The sequence below is a fragment of the Stegodyphus dumicola genome, chromosome 9 (assembly GCF_044657685.1).
Source record: "Stegodyphus dumicola isolate Sdum_Otavi_A_Nest chromosome 9, ASM4465768v1".
NCBI classification, from domain to species: domain Eukaryota; kingdom Metazoa; phylum Arthropoda; class Arachnida; order Araneae; family Eresidae; genus Stegodyphus; species Stegodyphus dumicola.
In genome coordinates, this window is record NC_140776.1 from 128,706,937 (window position 1) to 128,732,983 (window position 26,047).

The 26,047-nt window shown below is 33.6% G+C and overlaps 1 protein-coding gene across 8 annotated transcripts in view; it reads left to right on the top strand.

Moving 5' to 3' along the window:
* Window positions 1-24,636, top strand: part of LOC118190311 (uncharacterized) — a 32,213-nt gene extending 7,577 nt beyond the window's left edge. For 4 of the 8 annotated variants that reach the window (XR_015043091.1, XR_004758412.2, XR_015043093.1 and 1 more), the window contains exons 2-4: window positions 209-328; window positions 12,012-12,155; window positions 24,527-24,636. Coding sequence is in view for 4 of the 8 variants with exons in the window: in XM_085824095.1 (XP_085680221.1) it covers window positions 12,012-12,155; window positions 17,847-17,993 (291 nt within the window). In the remaining 4 variants the exon portion in view is untranslated. The other 4 variants (XM_085824095.1, XM_085824091.1, XM_085824092.1 and 1 more) reach the window with 3 other exon arrangements.
* Window positions 24,637-26,047: the final 1,411 nt, after the last annotated feature.

A 26,047-nucleotide genomic window follows, 5' to 3' on the forward strand; every position in this document is an offset into this window, starting at 1 on the left:
ATATGCCATTGGTTGTCATTCTTGAGAATGGAAATATACCAGTGTTATAACCAGCACAACGCCCCACCCCTTCTGTCATTCAAAAGGGTTTGTTTTATATATGTGTGTATATATATATATATATATATATATATATATATTTGGTATAAAGACTTAAGTTCAACATATGAATTTGTTCTCCTAACATTTTATACTGTTGAAATTGCAGGATACATATTTGTCTCCAAAATTATGGATGAATGATATTGTACTGCTATCGAAGTTTATGAAACAAAGTTAAAATACTGGATTATGATGGATATGGATTCAGAGATAAACAACAAATCAGGTAATATATCGTTCCATACAACTTGTCCTTATGTACTTTACATGTTTTATTTGATCGCAGATTTGTTTGTGCTTTTCATTCTTGCATGCTGTACATGATTATTTTAACTTCACCGTGTTTTCTACCTATCATGTAAACAGCCAAGGATTATTCATAATTATATTTGTCTGTCTTTTTCTTTTAACATATAAGAATTAAATCGAACGTATAAATTTCTTCCCCTTACATTTTACACTGTTTAAAGTGCAGGATACGTTTGTGTCTGCAAAATTATGTACAGTCTGATGACACTTCTTTGAATAAAGAGGAATAAATATATCTTGTATACTGTTCACAGCAGCTATAGAAACAACATAGCATATTTCACTTATACAATTTGTGTGAAGGCAATTTAAGTTACAAAAAGCAATAGTATTATTATTTTGATACCTTGTTTCCCTTACATTTTTCTTTATAAAATACAGTAAGCAGCATAAACATAATACAGTCAAAAGTCGTTAATCCGGACACCCATAACCCAGAATGATCTATAATCTGGACCTCAAAGCTACAAACTTTCTGTGCATGTATCAATGCATAATACATTGACACATGCGCGTAATACCTTTACGTTTGCGCATATGCGTGTACACATGCGCATAATACGTTTATGCATGCGCGTTTAATGTATAACGAACGGTATAAGCTAAAATTATCTAATTATCTATTTCAGTTAATATTGCAGATTGTGTTGTTCCTTAATCTTCGAATTAGATCCAGCTTATTATTTTTTGCAGACTGTTAGAGCAATTTTATAAAAGTAAGTTGGAACTTTCGATTATGTCAAATAGAATTTCTGATGCTGGGTCTACAAAGGGAAAGCATGTTTCGATGTCCATTAAACAAAAAGTGGAATTGCTGCAAAAAAATGGATAAAGGCTCCTTTGTTTCTCTAATCATTCTGAAATCTGTTTATCAATTTCACACTGCTCTGCGCGGGGGGGGGGGGGGGCGTAGCGGCGCGCAGTGAACTGGAAGTTGATCTGTCAGCACTATCCTTATCTTCAGTGCAGATGTTTTTATTTTATTTGGCTTATAATTCCTTACTAAATGTAGTATTTCATCTCAATGTACTCCATCTTGGATATGATTTAAATCAAATTCCTCATTATTATAAATATCACAAATACAAATCAAATTGTTTTCTGGTTGCAATTTTCTAATTTGGACTATGTGTAATGTATGCTTTACGCATGCGCTTTGAAAGAAATCTTTAATAAAGTAAACAAATAAATATTAAGCCTTTTTTTTTTTTTAAATTTTGATACCCTTTAGATCAGCGGTTCCCAACCACTGTTCCGCGGCACATCAATGTGCCGCCGGGTCTGGGTGTCACGGTGCTGTTCGCCCGCTATAACTCCTCCCGTCACTCCCCCCGCCAGTGTCATAGGTGGTCACGGCGCTGTGCAGTGCTATAACTCCTCCCCCTGCCAATCTTGACAAGTGTCCGCCGTGTCCCCACCCCCATGAGACGCAGGCAGACGCCTCACACAGTGTCAGAGAGACAACGGCTGCTGTGAGGAGAGAGACACTGATACTGCAGTGATGGACAAGTTTTTGAAAAGGAAAGAACTGGACTCTGAACAAAATCTGGAGCCAGATGAGAGCCCGAGTATGAGTAGGGGTCAAAAGAAAGCAAAGATGGTTAAATTCTCTGGCGCAAGGCAATATAGCGAAAGCTATATTTCAGTTGGATTTACTTTCACTGGAGATGAACATAAACCAACTCCACTGTGCGTGGTGTGTGGTGAAAAGCTAGCTAACAGTGCTATGGTCCCAAGCAAACTTAAACGCCATCTCCAAACGAAACACCCTTTGCTTCAAAACAAGAATGTGGACTATTTTGTTCGCCTGCGTGACAACATGGAGAAACAGGCAACTTTTATGAGAAAAACAACAAAGGAAAATGAAAGAGCTCTTAAAGCTAGCTATCAAGTTGCTGAACTTATAGCCAAGACAAAAAAGTCGCACACTGTGGCAGAGACATTAATATTTCCTGCCTGCAAAGCTATTGTAGAGGAGATGCTCGGACCTGAAGCAGCAAAGGAAATAGCCAAAGTCCCTCTCTCAAACAACACAATTTCCAGACGTATTGATGACATGTCTGCAGACATCGAAAGTGTGGTTTTGGAAAAGATCCGTATCAGTGAGAAATTTGCATTGCAACTTGACGAGTCTACTGATATCAGTGGACATGCTCAACTCTTAGCTAATGTGCGTTTTGTTGATGGTGATGCAATTAGAGAAAACTTCTTTTTTTGCAAGGTATTGCCAGAAAAAACAACAGGAGAAGAAATTTTTCAGGTCACATCAGAATACCTTGAACAAGGAGGACTTAAGTGGGAAAACTGCACAAGTGTCTGCACCGATGGAGCTGCAGCCATGGTCGGGCGCACCAAAGGCTTTGTAAGCAGAGTGAAGGAAAGAAATCCAGATGTGATTATTACGCATTGTTTTTTACACCGCGAGGCCCTCGTAGCCAAGACTTTACCATCAGCCTTAGTTCATGTGTTGGATGATGTTGTGCGCATGGTAAACATTGTAAAGTCACGACCCATGAAAAGTCACATATTTGCAGCTTTGTGTGAGGAGATGGGAACAAAGCATAAAACCTTGCTGTTTCATACGGAGGTCTGGTGGTTGTCGCGTGGCAAGGTCTTGGTTCGTGTGTATGAGCTGCGGGAGGAACTTAAAGTGTTTCTGACAAATGAGGGGTCAGATTACGCAAAGCAGCTTGCAAGTGATGAGTGGTGTGTAAGGCTGGCATACCTGGCAGATATATTTCATTATCTGAATGAATTGAACACCCGAATGCAAGGCCGAAATGAAAACCTGCTTACAAGTACAGATAAAATAAATGGATTCCGTTCAAAGGTGCAACTCTGGCATCAACACGTGGAAAGTGGCAATCTTGAAGTGTTCACACTCACCATGCAATGGCAAGGTGTTCACACTGCTGCACTGTGTGAGATAATAGTTAAGCATTTAAAAACTCTTGAGGAGAAGTTGTCATTTTATTTCTCTTCAGTCTTCACTGAATGCCTTGACTGGGTTAGGGACCCTTATAGCTCAGCATCAGTTGTTGGAAAGGAAATGACTTTACAGGAGCAGGAGGAACTAATTGAACTGAGACAAAATCGTGGTTGCAAGCTAAGATTTGCTGATCTACCTTTGGACAGTTTTTGGTTGGATACTGCCAAGGAGTTCCCCCTTCTGGCAAACAAAGCTATTTTGACATTGCTCCCTTTTTCCACTACATATCTGTGTGAGATTAGCTTTTCAAGCATGATTGCTATGAAAACCAAATACAGAGAGAGACTGAGAACTGTTGACGAAGAGCTACGTGTGTGTCTTTCTTCGATTCCAGCCAGAATATCAGCTTTGTGTTCAGCCAAACAGGCCCAGGTTTCACACTGAAAGTATTTTATAATTTTTCACTATTCTGTTTACTTAATATTTCATAATAAAGTAATTATAAAATACTTTCTTTGGGCTTATTTGATTCCTATTCAAGAGAATTACTTTATTATAGTCAATATAGGCACAGAGTTAATTTTTTAACATTTTCTAATGGTGGTGTGCCTCGTGATTTTTTTCCCCGCGACAAGTGTGCCTTGGCCAAAAAAGGTTGGGAAACGCTGCTTTAGATCATAATTGCTCTTTATTTCATAAATTATGATTTCATATTTTTAATTTTATAATTTCTGCATGCCATCTTACCAGATTTAAACTGATGATCTATAATCCACAAAAATTGATAATCCGGAATCACTGAAGTCCCGACGAGTCCGAATTAAAGACTTTTGACTGTATAAATAATTTCACATAAGTAAAAAGGATGACAATGAGACTAAAAATATGAACAAAAGTTTTGAAATGTACGAGGTGTGATACACACACACACAAAAAAAGGATACTGGCCCAATAAATCATCGTACTTACAGAATCAGTTCTCCGTGACATTATCACCTTCAAAATAGTCCCCTTCAGCATTCACACAGTTCTGCATTCGGTGTTGCCATTGCTGGTAACAGTTCTGGAATGAAGTTTTTGGAAGACCCTTCAGGAGATTCTCCGTTTTTGTCTGAACCTCTTCAGCTGAGGTAAAATGGCTTCCTGTTAAGCAAGATTTAACTTTAGGAAATTAAAAAAAGTTGCATGTAGCCAAATGAGGTGAATAAGGAGGATGCCACATCACAGTAATGTTTTTGCTGGTCAGAAACTGCTTGACAGATAGGGCTGTGTGAGCGGGTGCATTGTCCTGCTGCAACAGCCATCCATCACTCCACAACTGTGGCCTTTTTTACCTAATTTTTTTCATGAAGTCCTTTTAGTACTTCAATGTAGCATTGCTGATTAATAGTCTGGCCACTGGGAACCCACTCAATTCTATTAATATTGAAGAAAACAGTTAACATTTCCTTGAATTTTGATTTTGACATGCATGCTTTGTTCCTTTTTCTTGAAAACTACTTATGCCATTCAAACATATGAGCACGAGACAAAGTTTCATCTCCTCAGTTAACATTTGAAATGTTTCCGTGGCTGATCTCTTAAGTTTTACAAGAAACCTGATGTTGATTCGCTGTTCGGTTTTTTTACATTAGTGTTGCACATGTTCACTCAATGATGCAGCATTCCCAACTGGTGTGATTGGTTAAGTCGAAAGTGGCCGCATAGATAGAGGAGGTGTGTGGGATGATGTCACCAAAACAGTTGTTGCCAACTCCATTCTTTTTTTCAAGCTACACAGTCTCATTTTTTCTTGTGTGGTTTATTAGATTTATTTTATTTATGTTTTGTTATTTTTTATATTTTTCAATTTTACAAATATAAAACAAGTTTTCAGAAACAAAGTCTCAGATTCTAATTAAACAAAAATACTATTTTAATTTATATTCCCTGTCATTGCTGTGCTTGATATATTATTTTCAATATTTTTTTCTCGCACACATATATATTATAAATTAATTCTTAAAACTCTTCTTTCAGAAATACTTGTTTTTTTGTTTTCCATAAATTATTCCACTAATTTCCATTATTTAGAAAAAAAAGAGGTAAAAAGTCGATAATCAGGCCCGGATCGGATAGGTATGGTGCTCGATTGGATTTTTTTTTTTTTTTTTTTTTTTTTTTTTGCGGGGCCCTGTCTTTATATTAAATATTTAAATAAAATTCAAATTCAGTATATATATATATATAAATATATCAAATGTCATGGATCATCAGATAGGTAAACTTCTACATAAATTAAAAAATAAAAATATTCAAAATACAAAAACATTTATTGAATATAAATTTACATCACCGAATATGAATACATGAATTTACATATTTCTAAGTTTTTGTTCTCTAAATTCTTCTAAAATTGTTTGAAACTCTAATTTCCTTGCGTCTTCACTTTCAATTGATATAATTGCTAAACTATTTAATCTACCCTGATTCACTGTCGATTTCAGATAGTTTTTTATTAGTTTTAGCCTGGAAAATGATCTCTCTCCAGAAGCAACGCATACTGGAATTGTTAAGAATATTCGGAGAGCAATAAACAAGTTTGGAAATGCTGTTGCTCTATCATTATCAGATAAAAACTTGAACATTTTAAACAGATTTTCAAAAAATTATGAAGGAAAAATAAATTTCAAAGCTTCCATTTCTTCAACTAACATTTTTCCATCTATATCAGCTTCTTTCACCTTTGGTACATCATTTTCTGTTAACTTAAAATCTGTTAGAGAAATTTCTAATTCAGCTGCATGTTTTTGAAGTACACTGGTTATCATAAATTAAGGAAAATTCACAAAAATCATGATTACTGAAAAAGTTACATGTAGAATGTAATGAAACTTACCCACAATATACAACACATAGTAAGGTATCAAATAACATAAAAAGAAATTACCAGACAAATATGGTAGTATAGAAATTAGCACATGTATAAAGTGAACAAATCAAAGGTATCTGTTTGCTATAGAAAAAGTACCTTCAATATGGAATATGATCGCCTCTAGAAGCAATACAGCACATACAGCGATGTGTTATGCTTTTAATTATGCGGTCTATCAGTTCCATAGGAAGTGAGAGCCATTGCTCTTGCAAAGCAGTTGCAAGCGCGGCAAGGGTTTGAGAGGGTGGATTGAGAGCAGCTAGATGTCTCCCTAAAGCATTCCAAACAGGCTCGAAAGGATTCAAGTCCGGGGATTGAGCGGGCACTCCATGTGCATAATTGTTTCCTGTTGAAGATAATCATCTATGATGCGAGCCCTGTGTGGTCTTGCGTTGTCGTCCTGTAACAGGAAAGCATTCCCTATAGCCCCGGCATATGGGCACACATAAACATCAAGGATGTCATCTCGGCAAACTTGAGCATTCACGGTTCCCCTTGAAAAGACATGGAGTTCTGTGCGTCCAGCCAAAGAGATGCCACCCCAAACACAGACATTGCCTCTTCCATATGCATCTCTTTCACGGATGTTTGACGGATGATAACGGATTTCAGATTCTCTCCATATCAAATAACGCTTGCTATTGCTTTCTTGACTAAATTTGGACATCCGTAAAGAGAACAGCCCTCCATTGATCAGGTGTCCAGTGGACATGTTGTCGTGCCCACTGCAAATGGTCCCTCCTATGGCGTGACGTGAAAGGCATGCAAATGGCTGGTAACCTGGCATACAAACCACCTTCGTGAAGCCTTCTACGCACAGTTGACGTTGACACCAACCTTCCGGTGGCTGCAGCAAGGGAGGATCTAAGAAGAATCGGAGTAGCGGTTCTATTCCTGCATGCACATAATGTCAAATATTGGTCATTGGCGCTCGTCGTAGCAATTGGCTGTCCTTGGCTGAACCTCCTAGATGCCGAATCTGTGGTTTGAAATTGCCTCCAAAATAACCACAGAAGGACTCACATTTAGCCATCTGGCCACCTCTGTTTGACTTTGTCCTGCCTCTAGTCTCCCAATGGCTCTCCATCGAAATTTTGATGGCAAATGATACCTGGAGGTCATTGTTATGAATTGGCTATCTCAGATTTCTAATGTCACTGTCACAGTGAAATATGTGGGCTTGCTCTCAAACATGGACTTTTATGCTCCTCGCAGATGACGTATTCCGAGTGCAGTGCCACTAATTTGCATATTGCAGTTTTACTCAGCTGTTCTTACTTGGCAACATATTCAAATTTTACACGGTTTGGCTTATTTTTGAAGGAGTTATCGCTATTTTTGTGATTTTTCCTTAATTTATGATAACCAGTGTACTTCTTTTTGCATATTTTGAAATTTTGCCAGAAACCCAAATAATTAATTATGATTTTTTAATTGTTCAAAACGATCTTTTAGTGATTCTGTAGCTTTATATAAAACCACGTTAAAAAAAGATATCTTGTATGCATTTATCGGGTCTTCAATAGTTTCATCATCACTTTCATAAATGAAATGTTCCTTTCTTTTCCGAAGCATTTTATTTCGAAAGTTTGTTGCCTATTAAGTTTATTATTTCATTTTGTATTGTTTTGCTTAAATAACTTTGATGTATTTGTTTTGTGGCAATTCTTTGTATATGATCCTGCATTACTGGATCAAATTTTCCAAGTAATTCAAGTATACCTAGAAAATTTCCATTTCATTTTGTTTGTTAATAATTTGTTAATAAAGATTATGTAATATAATTAATACTTTCCTTATTCAACAATTAGTAATTGTAATCACAAAATACGACTCTAATAATTATAATGATTAGAAGAATAGTAAACTACAAATGCAAGAAACAATTGACATTTGATATTAGTTATACATCCACCACTGGCTGGTACGGTTGCGCAACTAGTTGCGCATGTGTATACTTGCATAGTAGTTTATGTACTTAAGAGTAGTTCACTTACTTAGGGCAGAATCTTTCTAATATAGGACTATCCCGATTAAATTCAATATATTTGACATGAACTTTTACGGGTATCAGTTTTCTATATTATAAAGTATGTATTATATAATAATAAACACATTAATAAATCTCATCCAGCAATGCGAACTTAAAATAAATATATTTTTAATTATTTGAATAATTCATAATTTATCCATTATCGTCAAAAGCAATTTGCTTTAAATTTCAAAATGTTTTTTTTTTTTTTTTTGGTCATTTTGATGGTAACATGGGGCCCTTTCAAATGCGGGGCCCGATTGGGCCCAATCGCTCCAATCGCCCTTTATCCGGCCCTGTCGATAATATTAGATCAATAACAACTTTTATTTTGAAATATTTTTCTCAGACAATTTTTTTTTTGTTTCCAAACTACTGTACTCACGTATCTTGAATTAGATTTGACTCTACATGACATAATGAGCTTTATGTGGATAAACAATTGATTGCTATTGTTAAATTTATTATAATCAGTGGAATCTTGATTATGCTGGTGAATTGCTGGCACATATTCAGTTATCGACCCCTTGATCATCACTGAACACCTTTAAAAATTCATCAACTCTCAGAGGGTCAATACCAATCCTGTTGGGTTGGTAGATAATTATCATTCATACACAGAAACTGTATTTTTGTTTCAAGCAGAGATTTCCTCACTCTGTAGGTTACATTATGATAGCAGGAATTTAATTTATGTAAAACAGTGTTGCAAAATATTTGATAACCCTAAAATGGCTAAGTGAAGAAGCAATACCCTTAATTTATATGGGAAAAAGTCTTGTATGAAAAGTTTTTTATTTATTTATTTATTTATTTTTTATTTAAGATAGTAAAACACAATGCTATGGTAAATATGAAACTAAGGTACAATATCCATATTTAGGAAACTTCACTTGGAAGACTAAAATAGCATCTTTTTTTCTGAAGAATATTTCCACTTATACAAAATAAATAAATAAAGGTGAAAAGCTTCACTTATGCAATTATTGCAAATAAAGCATGATAAATTATGATATATTATATAGGTTTAGGTAAGTTTTTGGTTTCATTGCTTAAGAATAATTATGCAGTAGGAATAAATGTTACTAGTCCTAGCAGTGAAACATGCTATCTTACTTCAAGCTTTTTGTTGCCGTCAAAGCATGATAAATTTTGTTTCAGCATTGAACCAGGCAAAAACAGAAGTTATAAGCACAATGAATATTACAAAATAAAATTAGCAAAGAGCATAAAATTTAGAATATCTATTTAATACTAGTATATTTTATATCAGGATTATGTTACAAATATACTCTATCAAAGAAAAGAAAAAAAAAAAAAAAAAAAAAAACAACGGGAAGGTAACAAACTGCTATCACAAAACTTAACATGTATGTAGTGTATGAGGAGATAAACAAATGATTACAAATTCAGAACAATAGATCATTTTGTTAAGAAGTTATAACATGAAAAAGGTTACAAATCAGTAAATAGTATAACCACCTCTGGCAGCTATACAAGCCAAAACAATGCATTCCATAAAATCGAGTAGGTTTGTTACCTATGATCCCTGCGGAAGATCATGTCATAACTTTGCAACTAGGCAATTACTTCACCAGTATTCTGAGATGGCTGCAGTTGCCTTCCAGTGGTGGAGAACCTTTTTGGGGCTACTTGCCCAAAACCTTTTTGTGGGGGGGGGGCACATACCCGAAACCTCTTTGATCAAATCTCCATTGGAGAGCGGTTTATCATATTTTGCCAGGCACAGTGGAATATGAAAACTGGCCATTGTTAGATGGTTTGTTTTAGAAAAGTAATTGCAAAAACCACCTTTCTGGTAATTACAATTCCTCAATTTTCCTTCAATAAACACCTTCCATTCAGCTTCATCAAGTTCAACAACAATCTTGTAGTTAGTATTTAAAGTGCCATTTGAACTAGACGTGTGACACACAACGCTTTTCCCATACAGAATGCATAATATTTTGTGTTCTAAAATGATCTTGCACTATCAATGTTGAATTTTTCCTTTTTTGCTGGAGTCATTTGTGAGGGTTTAAGACATGGAGTATAGAAAAGCACAAAATTTAAAAATAAAGCATTAAATATAAATCAATTATATACCATAAAGAGGTAACATTATTAGCCAATAGTAAGGCATTGGATTTTCACAAATCAACAATCTATGGATGCAGATTCAAATATGAACAGGGGACAACAATAACTGTTAACTCGGACATCTCTTTGATAAACTTCTAACTTTAGACTTCATATGCTCGTTTTCGGCTTTATTGAGCTTATTTTGGCTAAGCGCATGTGAATAAACTTGGTTTCCCTACTAAGCTTTCGTGTTTTGCTATATTACCAAATTGCATGTTTTTTCATTATATTTGTACATTCTGTTCAAAATATTAAATTAGAATTATTCATAAGTTACCTTAAAATGCTTAGATCTGAAAACTGGAGTCTATTCAACAATGAAAGTATTGCAACTCACCAGCAGTCTGCAATAAATTTGAATTCATTTAGCAAACATTAGCTACTTCAACTTTGGCTTATTCTTTGTTATGTAACAAGTAATGTGATTGAACCAAACAATTGAAACGTCATAAATTGGGTCAATAAATATGTATATCATTTTATGGCGATATATGAAAATCTTGTATCTAGCCTTATTCCAGTGGTATTATGCAATAAGTAAGTAAATTGTTCAAAAACAGACTAAAGCATTTATTTAAATTTCATAGTATCATTTTATCGTGATTATTGATTAAGGAAGTAATATTATAGTCGCATGATGGCTGATGAGGCTCTGCGTGCCCTAGGTTCACCATAACTGTCCTAGACGTACTGTATTGTCAAGAAGTCTGGTGACCTGGCAGGCCACGGGTATGTGGATGAGTGTTGACTTGCTGATAATGGTGTCTGGTTGATTTGATAACATAGACAGTACAACTGACATAAAGATGTCATCCACGTAACTGTGAGCCGTTGCAGCACCTTAGAGGATGACTAGAGGTGATCGTTTTCCCCAACAAATCGATCCTCACATTTTCATACTTTGTGTAATCGTCATATGCTGCTTGATAACAAATGCTGGATCGGACTGCTGGCCTGGCCACCTCCACATATGTGTTGGTTATCAGCACTGAGACTGAATCGAGATTCATCACTGAAGATCACGTGCCTCCAGTCAGTCACACTCACGCTTGCCCAAGTTTGGCAAAAATCCAATCGGTACTGCCTATGATGTGGGGTCAGTGATAGGCATCTTAATGGACATCGGCAGCATATACCAGTGTCATTGTATCGATCGTATTGTAAACAGATCTGAAGTATTTGTTAAAGTAGCATTCAATTTATCAGTTCTTAAAAATTTTGAAATGGATGGGGTTAGGTTTTTGGTGAGTTTGTATCCCAATCTTTTCAAAAGGAAACTAATACATGAGGTGAAGGGATAGCAGGAGAATGTTCCAGTGAATTGATTTATCCAGTGAATTCAGTGAATATTCTAGTGAGTTACTGTATTTGAACATTGTATAAACATTGCGTTCAACAAACAGAGTTATCTGTGCTTGAATGATGAGGTGAAATATCTTATTTTAATGTAATTTAGTTTATTGCTCTTTGACTACTTCTGTCACATACACACAAAAGTATTATGAATGATACGATTATGAAATTATACTAAACTATTCTTTTGAATATATGCTTTTATGTATTTATTTTTTGTACCTTTACAGGCTCTGTTACTAGGTAACATAGATTCTGCAAAAGTGCATGCAAGGAGTACAGTTGCAAAACAAAATCTTGCACTTGAATGCCTGAATACCATAGATTTGAATAGAGTCAAAAATAAAATACACATCAGTGAAGTTTTGACGAAGGTATTTTTCAGTTTTTTTAAATAATTAATATTATTGTCTGTAAGTATATAGTTTATGAGTATTGTGTATAAGTTTGATAATTTTGTGTCAAAAATGTAATTGTTTTTGTATAATGTAACTTTCCCGAAAATTCACAGATAAAATTTTTAAATGGATATTCTCTTGTCACAATTTTTCATGTTGCATCATCATTGATTATCTGTTTTCATCATCGAGTACCACATCATAGCCATTAATACACTTTTTGATGGTAGTATCCTTAACTTTGAATATACACCACTGCTTACTGTTGTGTGGAGTGCAGGTGCCAAATTTTAATCATTTTTACTTCCTTGTACAAAGTAAAGGAAATATTGTAATCGCAAAAAAAAATTTGGGTATCATATTTCAATGGAAATATAATTTTAACTGTTCTCAAATCCATTTTGGATGATTCTTTTGCATGACATTCATACATATGGACAGAACAAAGGGCTCCTTTTTTCCAAAAGATTGTAAAATGCATTCAAAAGGGATTTTTCATGACATCTGTACGTTACTTCTAATTACAGAAATGTTTTAAATGATAAAAATATTCAGATTTTGGCAATGCCAAATTCAAATAAAAAGTTTTTGACAAATAGAGAAATCTAATCTTTAATGCGGCCTCCTAGTTCATATACTTATATTTGAGAAAGTTTTGTATTATAAAAAAGTGAAATTCTGATGAGGACACCACATGACTTCCTTATATGGCTTATTACATTATACATGTTTTTTTGCTGCACTTAAATGTTTTTTCTCTAAGAATATTCTAACTTGAATAATTGATCTCTCAAGGCAAGTTGAAAATGACATTAAAAAATTGCAAATTTTGAAATTAAATATGGCGGCCAATTCAAACTTCTTATACTTTTATTTTCTCATAATGAGTATAATGCTTTCCCAGATATAGGTACAGGAATTTGAAGACTGTATTAAAATTAAAATTTTGATATTTGTTGAAAACTGATTTAAAAAAAATTGACATTGCCAAAACATGAAAATTTTGTCATTTAAAAACACTTCTGTAATTGGAACTGTATTGCATGTATAATTGCAGGAAGTGTACTTGTAATTGAAAGTACCAGTGATTGTGAAAATAAAGGCCGGATACGGAAGTAGATATATATATATATAACAAATTTAGAAGTATTCATGTAGGAACACTGAGACGTAGAAACGCAAAAAGTACTGATGGTGAATCATGTAGGTGGCATATTGAGAGAGGAGAAGAAGAATTCTGATTGTGTAGCATATTATATCCTTAATGACTAGAAAACTTGCCAGTTCAGGTGTATCAAATTCCATTTTAATTTAAATTGACATTTGTGGTTACAATTTACTTGCCACTCTAATCGTGCCTATTTCCAACATTTACATTTTTGATACTGTTTCGATACAAAGAGAGCACACTGAAGTTTCGCCCAAGCAGCACACAGAGAGAAACTAAAGTGCACCAGCTATCCAGTATGGAAGATCGCCAAGAGAAAGGTTCTGGTTTAGGTCAGAAAAGTTTCAGTTTTCAAAGTCTTGAGTTCAAGTTTTGAATAAGGTATGTCATCAGCTTTATGCAAGCTCTGTGGCATAGATTAACCTAGGAATGGTGCAGTCAGGAAAGTTATTACTTCTTTGAGAATACAGAGAGGAAATACCCAAATTAAAAATGAGGAATTAAGAGGCTATTACTAAATTAAATTATAAAGCTGAATTGCATATTTTTTATCTTACAAATACACACACGCATAGGTATAAGTGTGTTTGTTTATTTTTAAGGATTAAGAATCTAGTTGCGCACAACTAGATGTTGAAACACTCCCATATATAAAAATTCAACTTCCTACAGCTAATCGTTTTTGAGTTATGCAAGATATATGCATATGCACATACAGACATCACAAAAATTTCCTTGTGAATGCATTTTACAATCTGTTTTCGAAAAAAGTGTCTTTTACAGCTATCTTATAAAAATTAAAGTTTCAGTTTTTGGTTATGTCAGAGAGACTTTCTAATTCTGGAGCTGTAGCAGAATCTGCAAAGTGAAAGCATATTTGGTACTTGCTTTCTATAGTGGACTTAGCACAAGAAAATGGCATTGGTGCAGTTGTGGTTTAAGAAAGTTTGATTTCAAAATTAGGCAAAACAACAGTCTTATTTTGAATGCTATAGAAGGTACAATTTTATGATTAATGGAATTTGAGGAGATATGTGGAAGTGATACAGCGTGTAGCGTAAATGTTGTGACAAACTTCTTGGGGAGGTAGGGCACATCATAAGGATTAAGTATTGCATAGGAACTTATACCCGAAAATGTCAGGGGTAACGGGTAGCAGAGGTAGAAGATGAGGGGGGGGAAGCAAGAGTAATTGATTTGAAACATTTATTGAACATGAATGCAAATGGTGAATGACAACTTGAATGTTACAACAGATGCTCGAAGTTTGCAGCATCAGATGCCAAACATGCCTGACACCAATGGACCATTTGAATGCCACGAATTATTTGATTTTTTTGATGCAGGTTATTCCCAATTTGCTTGAAGATGTTCCAAGAAATGTGAGGCGCAACATGTGTTTCCAACATGATGGTCCCCTGCTTATTTTGGACTGGATGTTCGTAGCCATTTGAACGGATCATTCCCTCATCGATGCATTGCTGCACAGCTGACATACTCGCCTGCACAGCTGCTATAATCAAAGAAAGACCCTGTGTGTTTGAAAATGTCTGACAATAAATGGTTTGTTGGTGTCTGGCATGTTTGCCACTTGATGACACAAACTTTGAGCATCTATTGTAACATTCAAGCTGTCATACACCATTTGTATTCATGTCCAATAAATGTTTCGAATTAATCACTCTTGCTTCTTTTCCCATCTTCTATCTCTGCTACCATTTACCCCTGACATTTCCGGGTATAGATTCCTATGCAATTCTTAATACTTATGATGTGCCCTACCTCTCCTAGAAGTGTGTTGCAACATTTACGGTACACCCTGTATAATAAAAAAAGGAGATGATATCATGGAAATTTCTATTGTGGTGACACTGCCCTCAAATCAACTAATGGCTGTCAAAATCCATAGTATGGTTTCAATTCTAGAAAATATTGCTCCCAATAGTGATAAAGAGATTTTTGAGATTGAAAAGATTTTGATTGACAATTTAGTGGGAATTTTCGACACAGCAGTTATAGGGCTTAAACAGTGAAACTATGTAACTGAACAAGAAATTATGTCCATCTATACAATTACAAAAAAAATATCAGCATATACAACATATATTGAAAAAAAAAATTTAATAAGGGAAACAAATAAATCTTCAGTTTTTATTTCTGTATATTGTTGCATGTGTACAGGTTCATAATAGATTGAATGCACAAGTCTGATAAAAGGTTAATAAAATAAATTTTTATTTTTATATATCGTTGCATGTGTACAGGTTCATAATAGATTGAATGCACAAGTCTGATAAAAGGTTAATAAAATTTATACACATCAAAAGAAATATAACAGAATGCTGGCATTTTTCTCAGATATATTCGTACAAGTGTTCACAATACCACACAATATACTCAATAGTTATACTTCAAACTACTAAAAACATAAAAATACAATGCGGTGCAAAGAGAAAGACAAAGCTAATTCAATCTCACCACAAATTCGCAACAACAGCTAACTGGACAACTGAGCTGAGATGTTCTCTTTCTGGCTTTTTATAGCTTTCAATCGGCCACACAAAATAGTTCTAGCATTTTCTGTTTCTTGAGATTTCTGGAAAGCAATAAGAGGATGTAATTACAGTTACAGATAACACAGTAGTCATTTACATGTATTCAGTTCCAATAAAAATTAAAGAGATAACCCATTTATTAAATGTTAAATGCACATGCTCGTGCATTTTTACTTTTCCAACATAGCTTTCTCTTATTTACCTGTCTCATGCTGCATTGCATGGGGAAATAAAACAATTTTAATAACAATTCTACTAAAAATAGCTAACTAAATACAAAATTTATAACACTGCCTGCTTCTCAATGACTGCATGTCCCGTTCAGTACCATCCCTGGACAGGAAGCCATACTTACAACTAAATCATCAGTGCAATAATACACATTACAGTACAATAACAAACAACATAAACAATAATTACAGTGAGTAACATAAAATAAATCAAATACCAATCCAATAAATGAGTGCACAATTTTACAAAATTAGAAAAAAAAAAAAAAAAAAAAAAGGGACCATGGTCTTATACTATTTACATTATATAAACTATATACTATGGCCATAGTAAGGAGCTATTCTGTCGTAATGAATGACTTTGGACTTAAAATTCAATGACTTATGGATCCAAACTACAATGTCATTCAGCTTCTTTAAGGCTGTGTATGGACCATCCCAAGCTGACTAGTTTAAGATAGAGTCCTTTCCGTAGAATCAGATTCCACAACCTCACTTGTCTCCTTCGCTGAATCGATGTCCTGTAGCTCTCATGTCGTATTGGGTCTTCATCTTATCTGTCACCAGTTAATCTTCCCTGATGTCTTTTTTACTCCATGGGTCTCGAGCAGCCGATGTTGTTGTTGTAATTTGTTGTATGAATGGATTAAGCAGCTCGTGTTTCTCTTCAACCCTGGTATGATATCGGCAGCTTTCTGAGCAGGGTCGTCCAGACAAGTCATTGGCGTTTCCAGGTAGGGATCCCTTCTGATGATGGATAGTTATGTTCTGAGAGACTGAATGCACTTCATTATTTTTAAAGTCCAAGGAAAAATTGTATTTTCTTAGAGAGTCCAATACGTGTATAAAAAGATCTGTAATATTTGCCACATATGCCGTGTTATAGCAGGTGGCATTTCCAAGTACAATCTTTTACATTTAACTTCCCATCTATGTTGGATCAATTTTATCACTTTTTTATGCAATTTATACAATTTATTTTATACAACTTTATCACCAGAGGCAGTCTGGAGGGTATCACAAGATGATGTCCGAATGAGTTCATTTTTAAACTGTTGAGCTAAATCTTTCCAAATGATGGTAAGATTCGTTCCTGTATCGATCAGCATATTGCAAAGAACTTCATTGATATATCCCATTATTGAAGAATCTATTATTGCCGCCACTCACTACAGAAATCTGAAGCGCTTTTAAATGGGTTTTCTCATTATTCTTTAGATTCCTCTCTGCGATATGGCCATTAATTTGTTTCCTGGGTCGTTTGCCAGGGAATGGTTTTATTTTCCATGCCATGGGGTGTTTTGCAGTTCCTCCATATGTGGCCTTCAACTCTGCAATACCAACACTTTAGGGTGGGTTTCTTTTCACTCCTATTCTGTCTCGAGGCACTGAATTTTCTGATCAAATCATTTGTTTTATTTTTCGTGCCCTGGGGTGTTCTGTAATTCCATTGTATGTGGTGTTCAGTACCATATTTTCAACAGTGTAGAGGCAGTTTGTTCTCGCTCCTACTCCATATCATAAGCATTGACTTATCTGGATAAATCATCTAAACAAGCCATCATTTGATCCACTGGCTCGTGGACTTGCGCAGCTTGGATTTACTGTCGGTCTCTATGAGTTGCTTGCTGGGCTGCCTCGAATTTCATGGTGCACACTAGAGTGCTTTTAAAGTCCTTGACATCCACCATTCACAGTACTTTCTGTATTTCAGGATCCCAGATGCCATCGTGAAGTACTGCAAGGACAGGATTTCTCTTGTTTCTGTCAGGCATTCCAAAAAAGCGAGATGAGACAGTGTTTCAACATCTGTGGCAAGTTCCTGGAGTGTTTTCGTGGGCTTCTGTGGGCAGGATTTTAATTGAAGCCTGCTGTAGTCTTTCAAATATTTCTCCCCAAAGCACAGCTTCAACTCACTGGATAAAGCTTCGAAATCTAGTCTGGTTTTCTGGAAGAGTTTGAAGAATATCCGCAGCATCTGCTCTCAGAGAAGCGGCAAGATATCAGGCACTAGCTTGGGAATCCCATCTATTCGCATCTGCTAGTATAGAAAATTGTGTGTTATATACTTGTGATTATAATTAAAGTAATGATAATTAAAATTATGTTTTTCTGAAAACATTAAATTAGAACATTTCCCGTTCCAATTTCTGTTGTGTTTTAAATACCATTACATGTCATTTTGGTGATTTTTGAATAATCACCATCATATGTAGATAGCTTCAGAGATGGATGTCCAGGCATGGCTAAAAATTTAAAACTATCGCTATTATTCCCTGCTGTCAGTATGAATTTCTTCAAAGTATAAACTTCTTTGGCGACCGCAGTAACCCTGTCATAAATTTATTGTTCCATGGCAGAACTCTCTCTTCTGTTTCTTCTTTTACAGAAGAAACTCTTTCTTCCATTTGTTCTTTTACTGAAGAAACTCATTTATTCAGTGTGTCCAACTTTATTTTCAACAGCATCAACTCTTCCTTGCATAGCATTCATTAATGTATAATGCATTGCATGTAATTATTGTTACAGCTAACATAGTAGTCAATTATATTTATTCAATTCCAATACAAATTAAAGATATACCTATTTATTAAATGTTAAATGCATGTGCTGTTGCATTTTTACTTTTCCAACATATAGTAGCCAATATAGCCTTATCTCGGATATTTGTTTCTCGCTGCGTTGCACGGGGAAATACAAAAATTTCAATTATAATTCTATGAAAAATAGCTAACTAAATACAAAATTTGTAACAGTATTTATTTGTAAATTTGGCCACCTACCAGCAACCGAGTAGTAAAGTTGTCGAACACTGGTAGTTCAGTCTTAGGTTCGAATCTCACGAATCGGCTGCCTGCATGGGCATTTTTGTAGTATTTTCCATGCCAGTTTCCCTTTGAAAGTCTTCCACGAAGGCATCTCTTCCATTAGGCAGATAGCCCTCAATGCTTTGCTGTAATGACATAAACCAAACCAATTTGTAAATTTTAATTTCTTTAAAGTCATAAATGCTACATTATTTCATATTTTTAATTTTGTAACTTCTACATTATATTGTATTAGATTTGAACTGCTGGTTTGAAATCCAGAAATTTATAAGAGATAATAAATACAGTAAAGAATAAAGAAATTATAAATTTTAGTTACTCTTTAACTAAAGCAGAATGCTACTGTAATTATGCTAAAATCGGTTTCATTTGTGTAATTTTCCATTTTTTTGTAATTTGGTCTTTCCATGGGTAATTGAGACAGTACATCAGTTTGCATAGAACTTTATTATTTTTGGAATGGGATGGCCATTATATTGGGCCCTTTCTGAAAGAGAATGGGAATATCCACTTAGTGTTTTAGTCCACTCTAGTCATGGCCCATGTTTTCCAATTAAAGATAACAGTTAACTATCTTGTAACTTCGTCTCATTCTTTCAAAAACTCTATACACTGCACAATTTCCCCCTTCTAATTTTGAAAGCTTTTTGGAATAAAATAATTGCGATATGAAATATACTAACAATATGTGATATGAGTCATATCTGAACCAAACACAGCATATTTTAAATTCTTGATAGTTTTTGCTCTTAAGCATTATTTCACACAATTTTTTAACATTTATTTAGACTTATAATTTAAAATTTTAACATTTCAATACTGTTTAAATTTTAAATAATTTGTGTGCCATTAATATTTTATTTTTTTAAACATACTTTCCGTGGAAGAATTTTTAAAGATGCAGATATATTTACTAAAATATACAGCAAAACTTTAACAAAAATTACTAGCAAATGTGACAGTACATAACTTTTCTGTTATTTCAACATTCATTGTGTTTTTTTGATTTACGAAGCCACGAATGTTTTTAAATTTAAGGAAAAAAGTTTGTGAAATCTATGGAAAAAAATCAGATGTATTAAAAAATGAGATGAAGACAGGATGAATAAAAAAAGACTAAAAATGTCTTTAAAGTAACAAAAGTATGTATGTATTTTGTAAATTAACTTTAAAATAAAAATGCCACAAAATTTTTGTTAAAACTTCATAAATACACTTAATTTTTTAAGACAAAATCATTATTTAAAAATTCAGATGATTATTTTAAAAGAAAGCTGTGTGGTATAATACTAATAAATAGAAGGATATTTTTATAATGGAAATATATATTCTGTTCCAGGGCCACTGCGAAGGGTGGCAAAATTGTTCATCACTCAAATGGCGCCTGGACCACGGGGGCACCAAAATTTTTAGTCCTTATAGTTTTTTAATTTTATGTTACATAAATAAAAGTTGTTAATTATACGCTTGCAAATCTGCATGTTTTATATTCTAAGCAATAAAATGAAATTTTATTGTTTTAATTTTATATTTTAATTTCATTTTACTTTTGTTTTTGTTTCTGCAGGTTGTTTTCGTTTGTGTAAAACAAAATTTAATTGCTAATACGAACAATAAAAACATGTTTCGTGTGGAGTTCGTGCTATCACAAGGAACGTGTTAAAAATCTAAGAGTTTGTAACACATAACAACAGGAATTAGGAATGTTTTGTATCTGCATATATTTATTCTTTATGTGCTGAGCTGTTGCAGCTCAACATCGTTGTTTAGTTTGCTTCTTTTTTTTTGCAATGATAATATGCATTTATTTTTTAAATGTGGCAACCGAAAGTCCGTATTCAAAATTATTATTCTATTCTCAACTTAAATATATTTTCATCACTTTAAGGGCACATGTATTTTGCTTTTTTTTTTTATTTTTCATTTGTTTTGTGTGTTTAATAGTATTCTTTCTTGGTATTTTTGCATGTAGTAAGATAACTCAGCCATGGACTCGGTCCGACCCTCTCAAGTATCTACAATTTCTGAAAAACTTTACTACGATTACTATATGCAAATTTGTTCAATCTTTTTATGTTAGATTTAGTTACACTTTGTGAGGTAAACCAGATACCTATTACAAGTGCTAGTTTGCGATTTTAGCCCCCAAAAGGGCTGTGTAAGAATCTCTTACATTCAAGAGCACACACATGTATGGTGGGGACGCCGCCGTGTGTGTGTGTGCCCTTGAATTAACTGGGGAACACTCTTATTTTTAATCATATGCATAGTTGCTACTTATAAAGTGTGTACATTCTGTGAAATTGCTTCAGAAGCAAAGTGCTATGATTAATTGTTTTCAAATCATAAAGAAAAAAGTCTGGAGCACAAAATCAAAAAAACGAAATTGTGACAAAAGGAGGCTAATCAGAAACTGGTGGGATTTCTAAATAAATATCTCAGGAACACAATAGGATTAGATGGACAAGCAATAGTGACAATGGAAATTTTTTGAAGTTGTTTGAAACCATAGCAAAATTTGATCCAATAATCACTGAACATCTCAACAAAATTCAAACATTTCAAAAGAAGAACATTGCTCATTACTTAGGGGATCAAATTCAGAATGAAATTATAAGCATTATTTCAGGAGGAATTAAAAAGCATTTATTACATATGATTAAACAGTCAAAATATTACTCACTAATTCTGGATACTACACCTGATGTCAGTCATACCGAACAGTTGACTGTTGTAATTCAATTTGTTTATAAAAACAAGGAAACCAATAAAGCCCGATTTGATGAACATTTTTTAGGATTTTAGGCTGTCAACGACACTACTGGGCAGGATCTGTTTGAATTCATAAATGCACCTTTAAAATCGTTAGAACAAAATTTATCAGATTTATGAGGCCAATGTTATGATAGTGGTGCTAATATGAGAGGAAAGCACAAAGGATTGCAACAAAAAAGTATTGAAAATAATTCGAGGGCACTCTATATCCCCTGCTCTGCCCATTTTCTAAAATTTAGTTGTAAATGATGCAGCTAAAATTTCTTTCGAAACAGTTGGTTTCTGGGCTAGTGCAGGAGTTTTACAACTATTTTTCTTCATCCATTAAAACGTTGGTCTATTTTGCAACAGTACATTGAAAATCTAACCTTAAAGTCACTCTTCATCACCAGGTGGGAAAGTAGAAATCAAGCTTAAGACCGTTTAAAAATGATTTGAAGGGAATTTTGAGAGCAGTAATAAATATTCAAGAAGATCAAACAAGAGACATGGAATCAAGAACTCAAGCAAAAAATTTGATTCAGAAGGTTTCCTAGTTTAAATTAATTTGTTCCATTAATATCTGGTACGATATTTTAAATTTAGTAAATGCGATAAATGAAATAATGCAAAATTCTAAATGTGATTTACAAGTTGTGACTGAAAATTTACAAAATCTTTTATCAGAACTAAATAATCGTAGATCAGATGAAGCGTATGAACATGCAAGCAACCACCAATGCAAGTATCATTGCTGATGATTTGGGTGTGGATACTGATTTTCCACAAAGTCGAAACAGGTTTATAAAGAAACTGTTTCAAGATAAACAAACCAATCTACAATCCAAGACAAAAATTTAGAGTTGAATTTTACAATATAATATTAGACACTGCTATTTCTTCAAGTACTGAAAGATTCAGTAAATTAAGAGAACATTACAACTACTTCAAGGTGTATACTGTATACCTAATTTAAAAGATGGAGTGGCAATCAAGTTTTAAAACATTGTAAAGAATTTGAAAAAAAATTTAACGGACACTAAAAGTGTTAATTGAAAGGGTATTGATGGATTAAAATTGTTCGAAGAAATAAAATCTTTGCGATGTTTTATCAAAGAGGATATGTCACCTACTGATGTTTTAAATTATATTTATGAAAACAGTCTTACCGATACATTTCCAAATATTGCAATAGCTTTACAGATTTCTTTAACCATGCCAGTTTTGGTGGCTACTGAAGAGCAAAGTTTTTCAAACTTAAAATTATAAAAAAATACTTGCGATCTACCATGGCCCAGGAGAGATTATCGGACTTGTCAATTATATCCATAGAGTGTGAAATTTTGGATAAGTTAAATATAAAGGAATTGATACATGCATTTGTAGCTGCTAAAGCTAGGAGATTCAATATTTGAATATATTTATTAATTTTTATATTTTACTTAATTTTTTTTTAATTTATGAAATAATAAAAAACAATAAGACAAATGTGTTTTAATATTATAATTTTAATGTTTTTCAGTTCGAAATTCAAATTTTAAATACTGTAAAAGAGTATTTCACATAAAATTTGCAACACTTTATAAGTGTGTAACAGAACCGCGTAAAGTAGTGCCAAATTTCAATTTGAACAAGGGTGCCGAATACCCACGCGGCGCCCCTGTTTTCTTCTCCATATCACTGAGTAGTCTAATTTGGAATCAGTTGCACTTTTAAATTTTCCTTCCGTGAGAAAAAGCATCTAGCAGTTTAATCAATAGTTACTACATTTCCTTTTATTTTGTAAAGTAAATTCACCTGTCCGAGGATGATTCAAACTACCTAAAAGGGCAACTAACAAGTAAGTGACAAGAAAGCATATAGTTCAACTCCCCCTCCCTATTTTTCAAAGATTTTACAGACATCAAATCCCTGATCTCAAAAGGTCAATAACATTATTCTGAATATTGAATTAAATTTAAAAGTGAATTGCATAATTTAAATACATATTCTATAAATGAAGGAAGGTGGATAAGCAAATCACAAAAGGTAATTACAAAATAACTTAATGAAACCCTCACATAAAAACTTTTTTTATTTGTCAAGAAAATCTTCATAATTATTTTGTAAGTGTCCCATCATTTCAACAGTGCTGCAATATGAGATGCATAAAATATTTTGGTGTCTCGGCTTTATTAGGGCTTCATTTTGAACATTATTATCATCTGCAAAGTGTTTGTCTCCAAGATGATTTTTACTGGACTAAACAAGTATTACTATGGTTACTGTTATCATGTACAGTATATTTCTTAACTCAGGTCCTTCGCCCTCTGCACTGTTGAGTCTTGTCTCAATCAGAACAGGAAACTTGCTTTGTTTTTCTTTGCAAACTTTGGTGTTGCCTTGAGAAAATTTCTCGATCCACTTGTGCAGGGCATTATATGCAAGAAACACTGTTTTCCATAAACAAGACACGTTACTTTATGAATATCTTAAGAAAAAAGTCCTTTTGGTACATTTTTTATAATGTATTTGCATGCATGATACAATTACTGATTTATATACACATAGTGACACTTTTTTATATCACCTGCATTATTTGGATACTAAAAAATTTAAAAACTGTTTGTGGGACCCAATTCAGAAGCCTCTGATTTAGGTTGTTTTATCATGGATTATTTTAACTGTTTGTGACGTACATAATATCTTTTCACTGTAAATTTAAGTATAAATGTATTTAAGGTGTATTGTTATTTTTACAGTGTAAGACATATGAAAAAAATTGCTTCTGTGATATGTATAACTAATTTTAATTCCTTTTTTTCTCATTTAGCTTAAAAATTGGCAAAATGGAAAAATTCAGGTTTTTGAAGAAAAGAATAATTATAGTTTTGGAAAGTTATATGTATTTTGGAGATTAAATAAAAAGCTACTTACATAAAATTGAAAGTGTAGTTTTTATACATTCTTGAATAATTTGTATTTTAGAAATTAAGACTATCATTATTTTGATTTACTGTTAACTAGTTTGCTTTGACCTCAGCTTAGTTAACCCGTAAAGACGCGCGCTACTTTTAGCTACGCAAGGACGTGCGTCGGGCTCCGTAGGCCCGAAGCGTTTTTCTCAACAAAACAAAAATAAAATTGCTTGTGTAATTGAAGAAAAACATCTTAATAATAAGAACAGAGTGTATAAAATATAAAAATATACGTTTAATTTAATAAGTCTAATAAAATTGTATTTTAAAACAGTTTTAAGACTGAAATTATTTATCATTAACAACAAAAATTAAACTGATTTCTTTTTGAGCGCAAATGAAATTTAGTACTAATTTATGCAATATTAAATTTTTACAGCAATAATTTCAAAATAAAACTTTCATTTCACATTTTTTTTTTTTTTTTTTTTGGGCTGCTCAAATCATGCTGTGTTTACCGCAAATATTTTTCTCGCACACAGCGCAGCAAATTTGTTTTCGGTCCGTTATGCCAAGACTGTAAACTTTTTTGCAATTTTCAACAAACTTTCCAAAGGCATATCTTATCGGAGCCAGTTTATTTATTTCCCTTTTAGAAAAGCTATCTCTGATGTCATCAAACACACATCTCATTAGAAATAAAAAACATTTGTTAGACATTGTTCGGTGAAAAATATCAAGCACTGTTCCCTCAGTCACCCAAAGGTCGAGAACATTTACGTGAGAAGCCTTGTGGAGTCCTCCAAAATAAAGAAGACCGATAAATGTTCTGATTTCTGTAATATTTGTGGTCGAGCATCTCTCTATCTTCCAAATTTGACGGCAATGGATTTGATATAAATGTTTGCACAATCTACTAGAATTTTTACTATTATTTCATCCATAAGTAGTTGCCAAGAATTCATAGGGGAGGACACAAATTTTGTTTCACAAACATTTCCGAGCAAATTTCTCACAATGTTGTGAGCAAGAGTTCTCACAGCAAGTCCCCCTTTTTTTTTTTTTTTTTTTTTTTTTTTTTTTTTGTTCCATTTATTCCATTCACATTATATTTGCCAAGATAACGATTCGCTGACGGACACAAAATTACTTATTTCTAGATTCATCGCTTGAGTATAAGCCTGTTCAGAATTCGATTGGTGATCACTAAACTGTTCTTCACCAACTATTTCTTCATCCTCTTCATTAATTGTATCTTTATCGGTCGACACTTCGGCTAATAGTTTCTGTAGTCTTTTCATTTCATCGTCATAACTCAAATAGCAAGACCTTTTTGCAACTGCCTTATCTCTTTCACATTTTTCACAATTTTAAATAACAATGCAAGCGCGCACCTCAGGCCTGGGAAGCCCAGTTACTCAGTTTCTGAGAAAAGA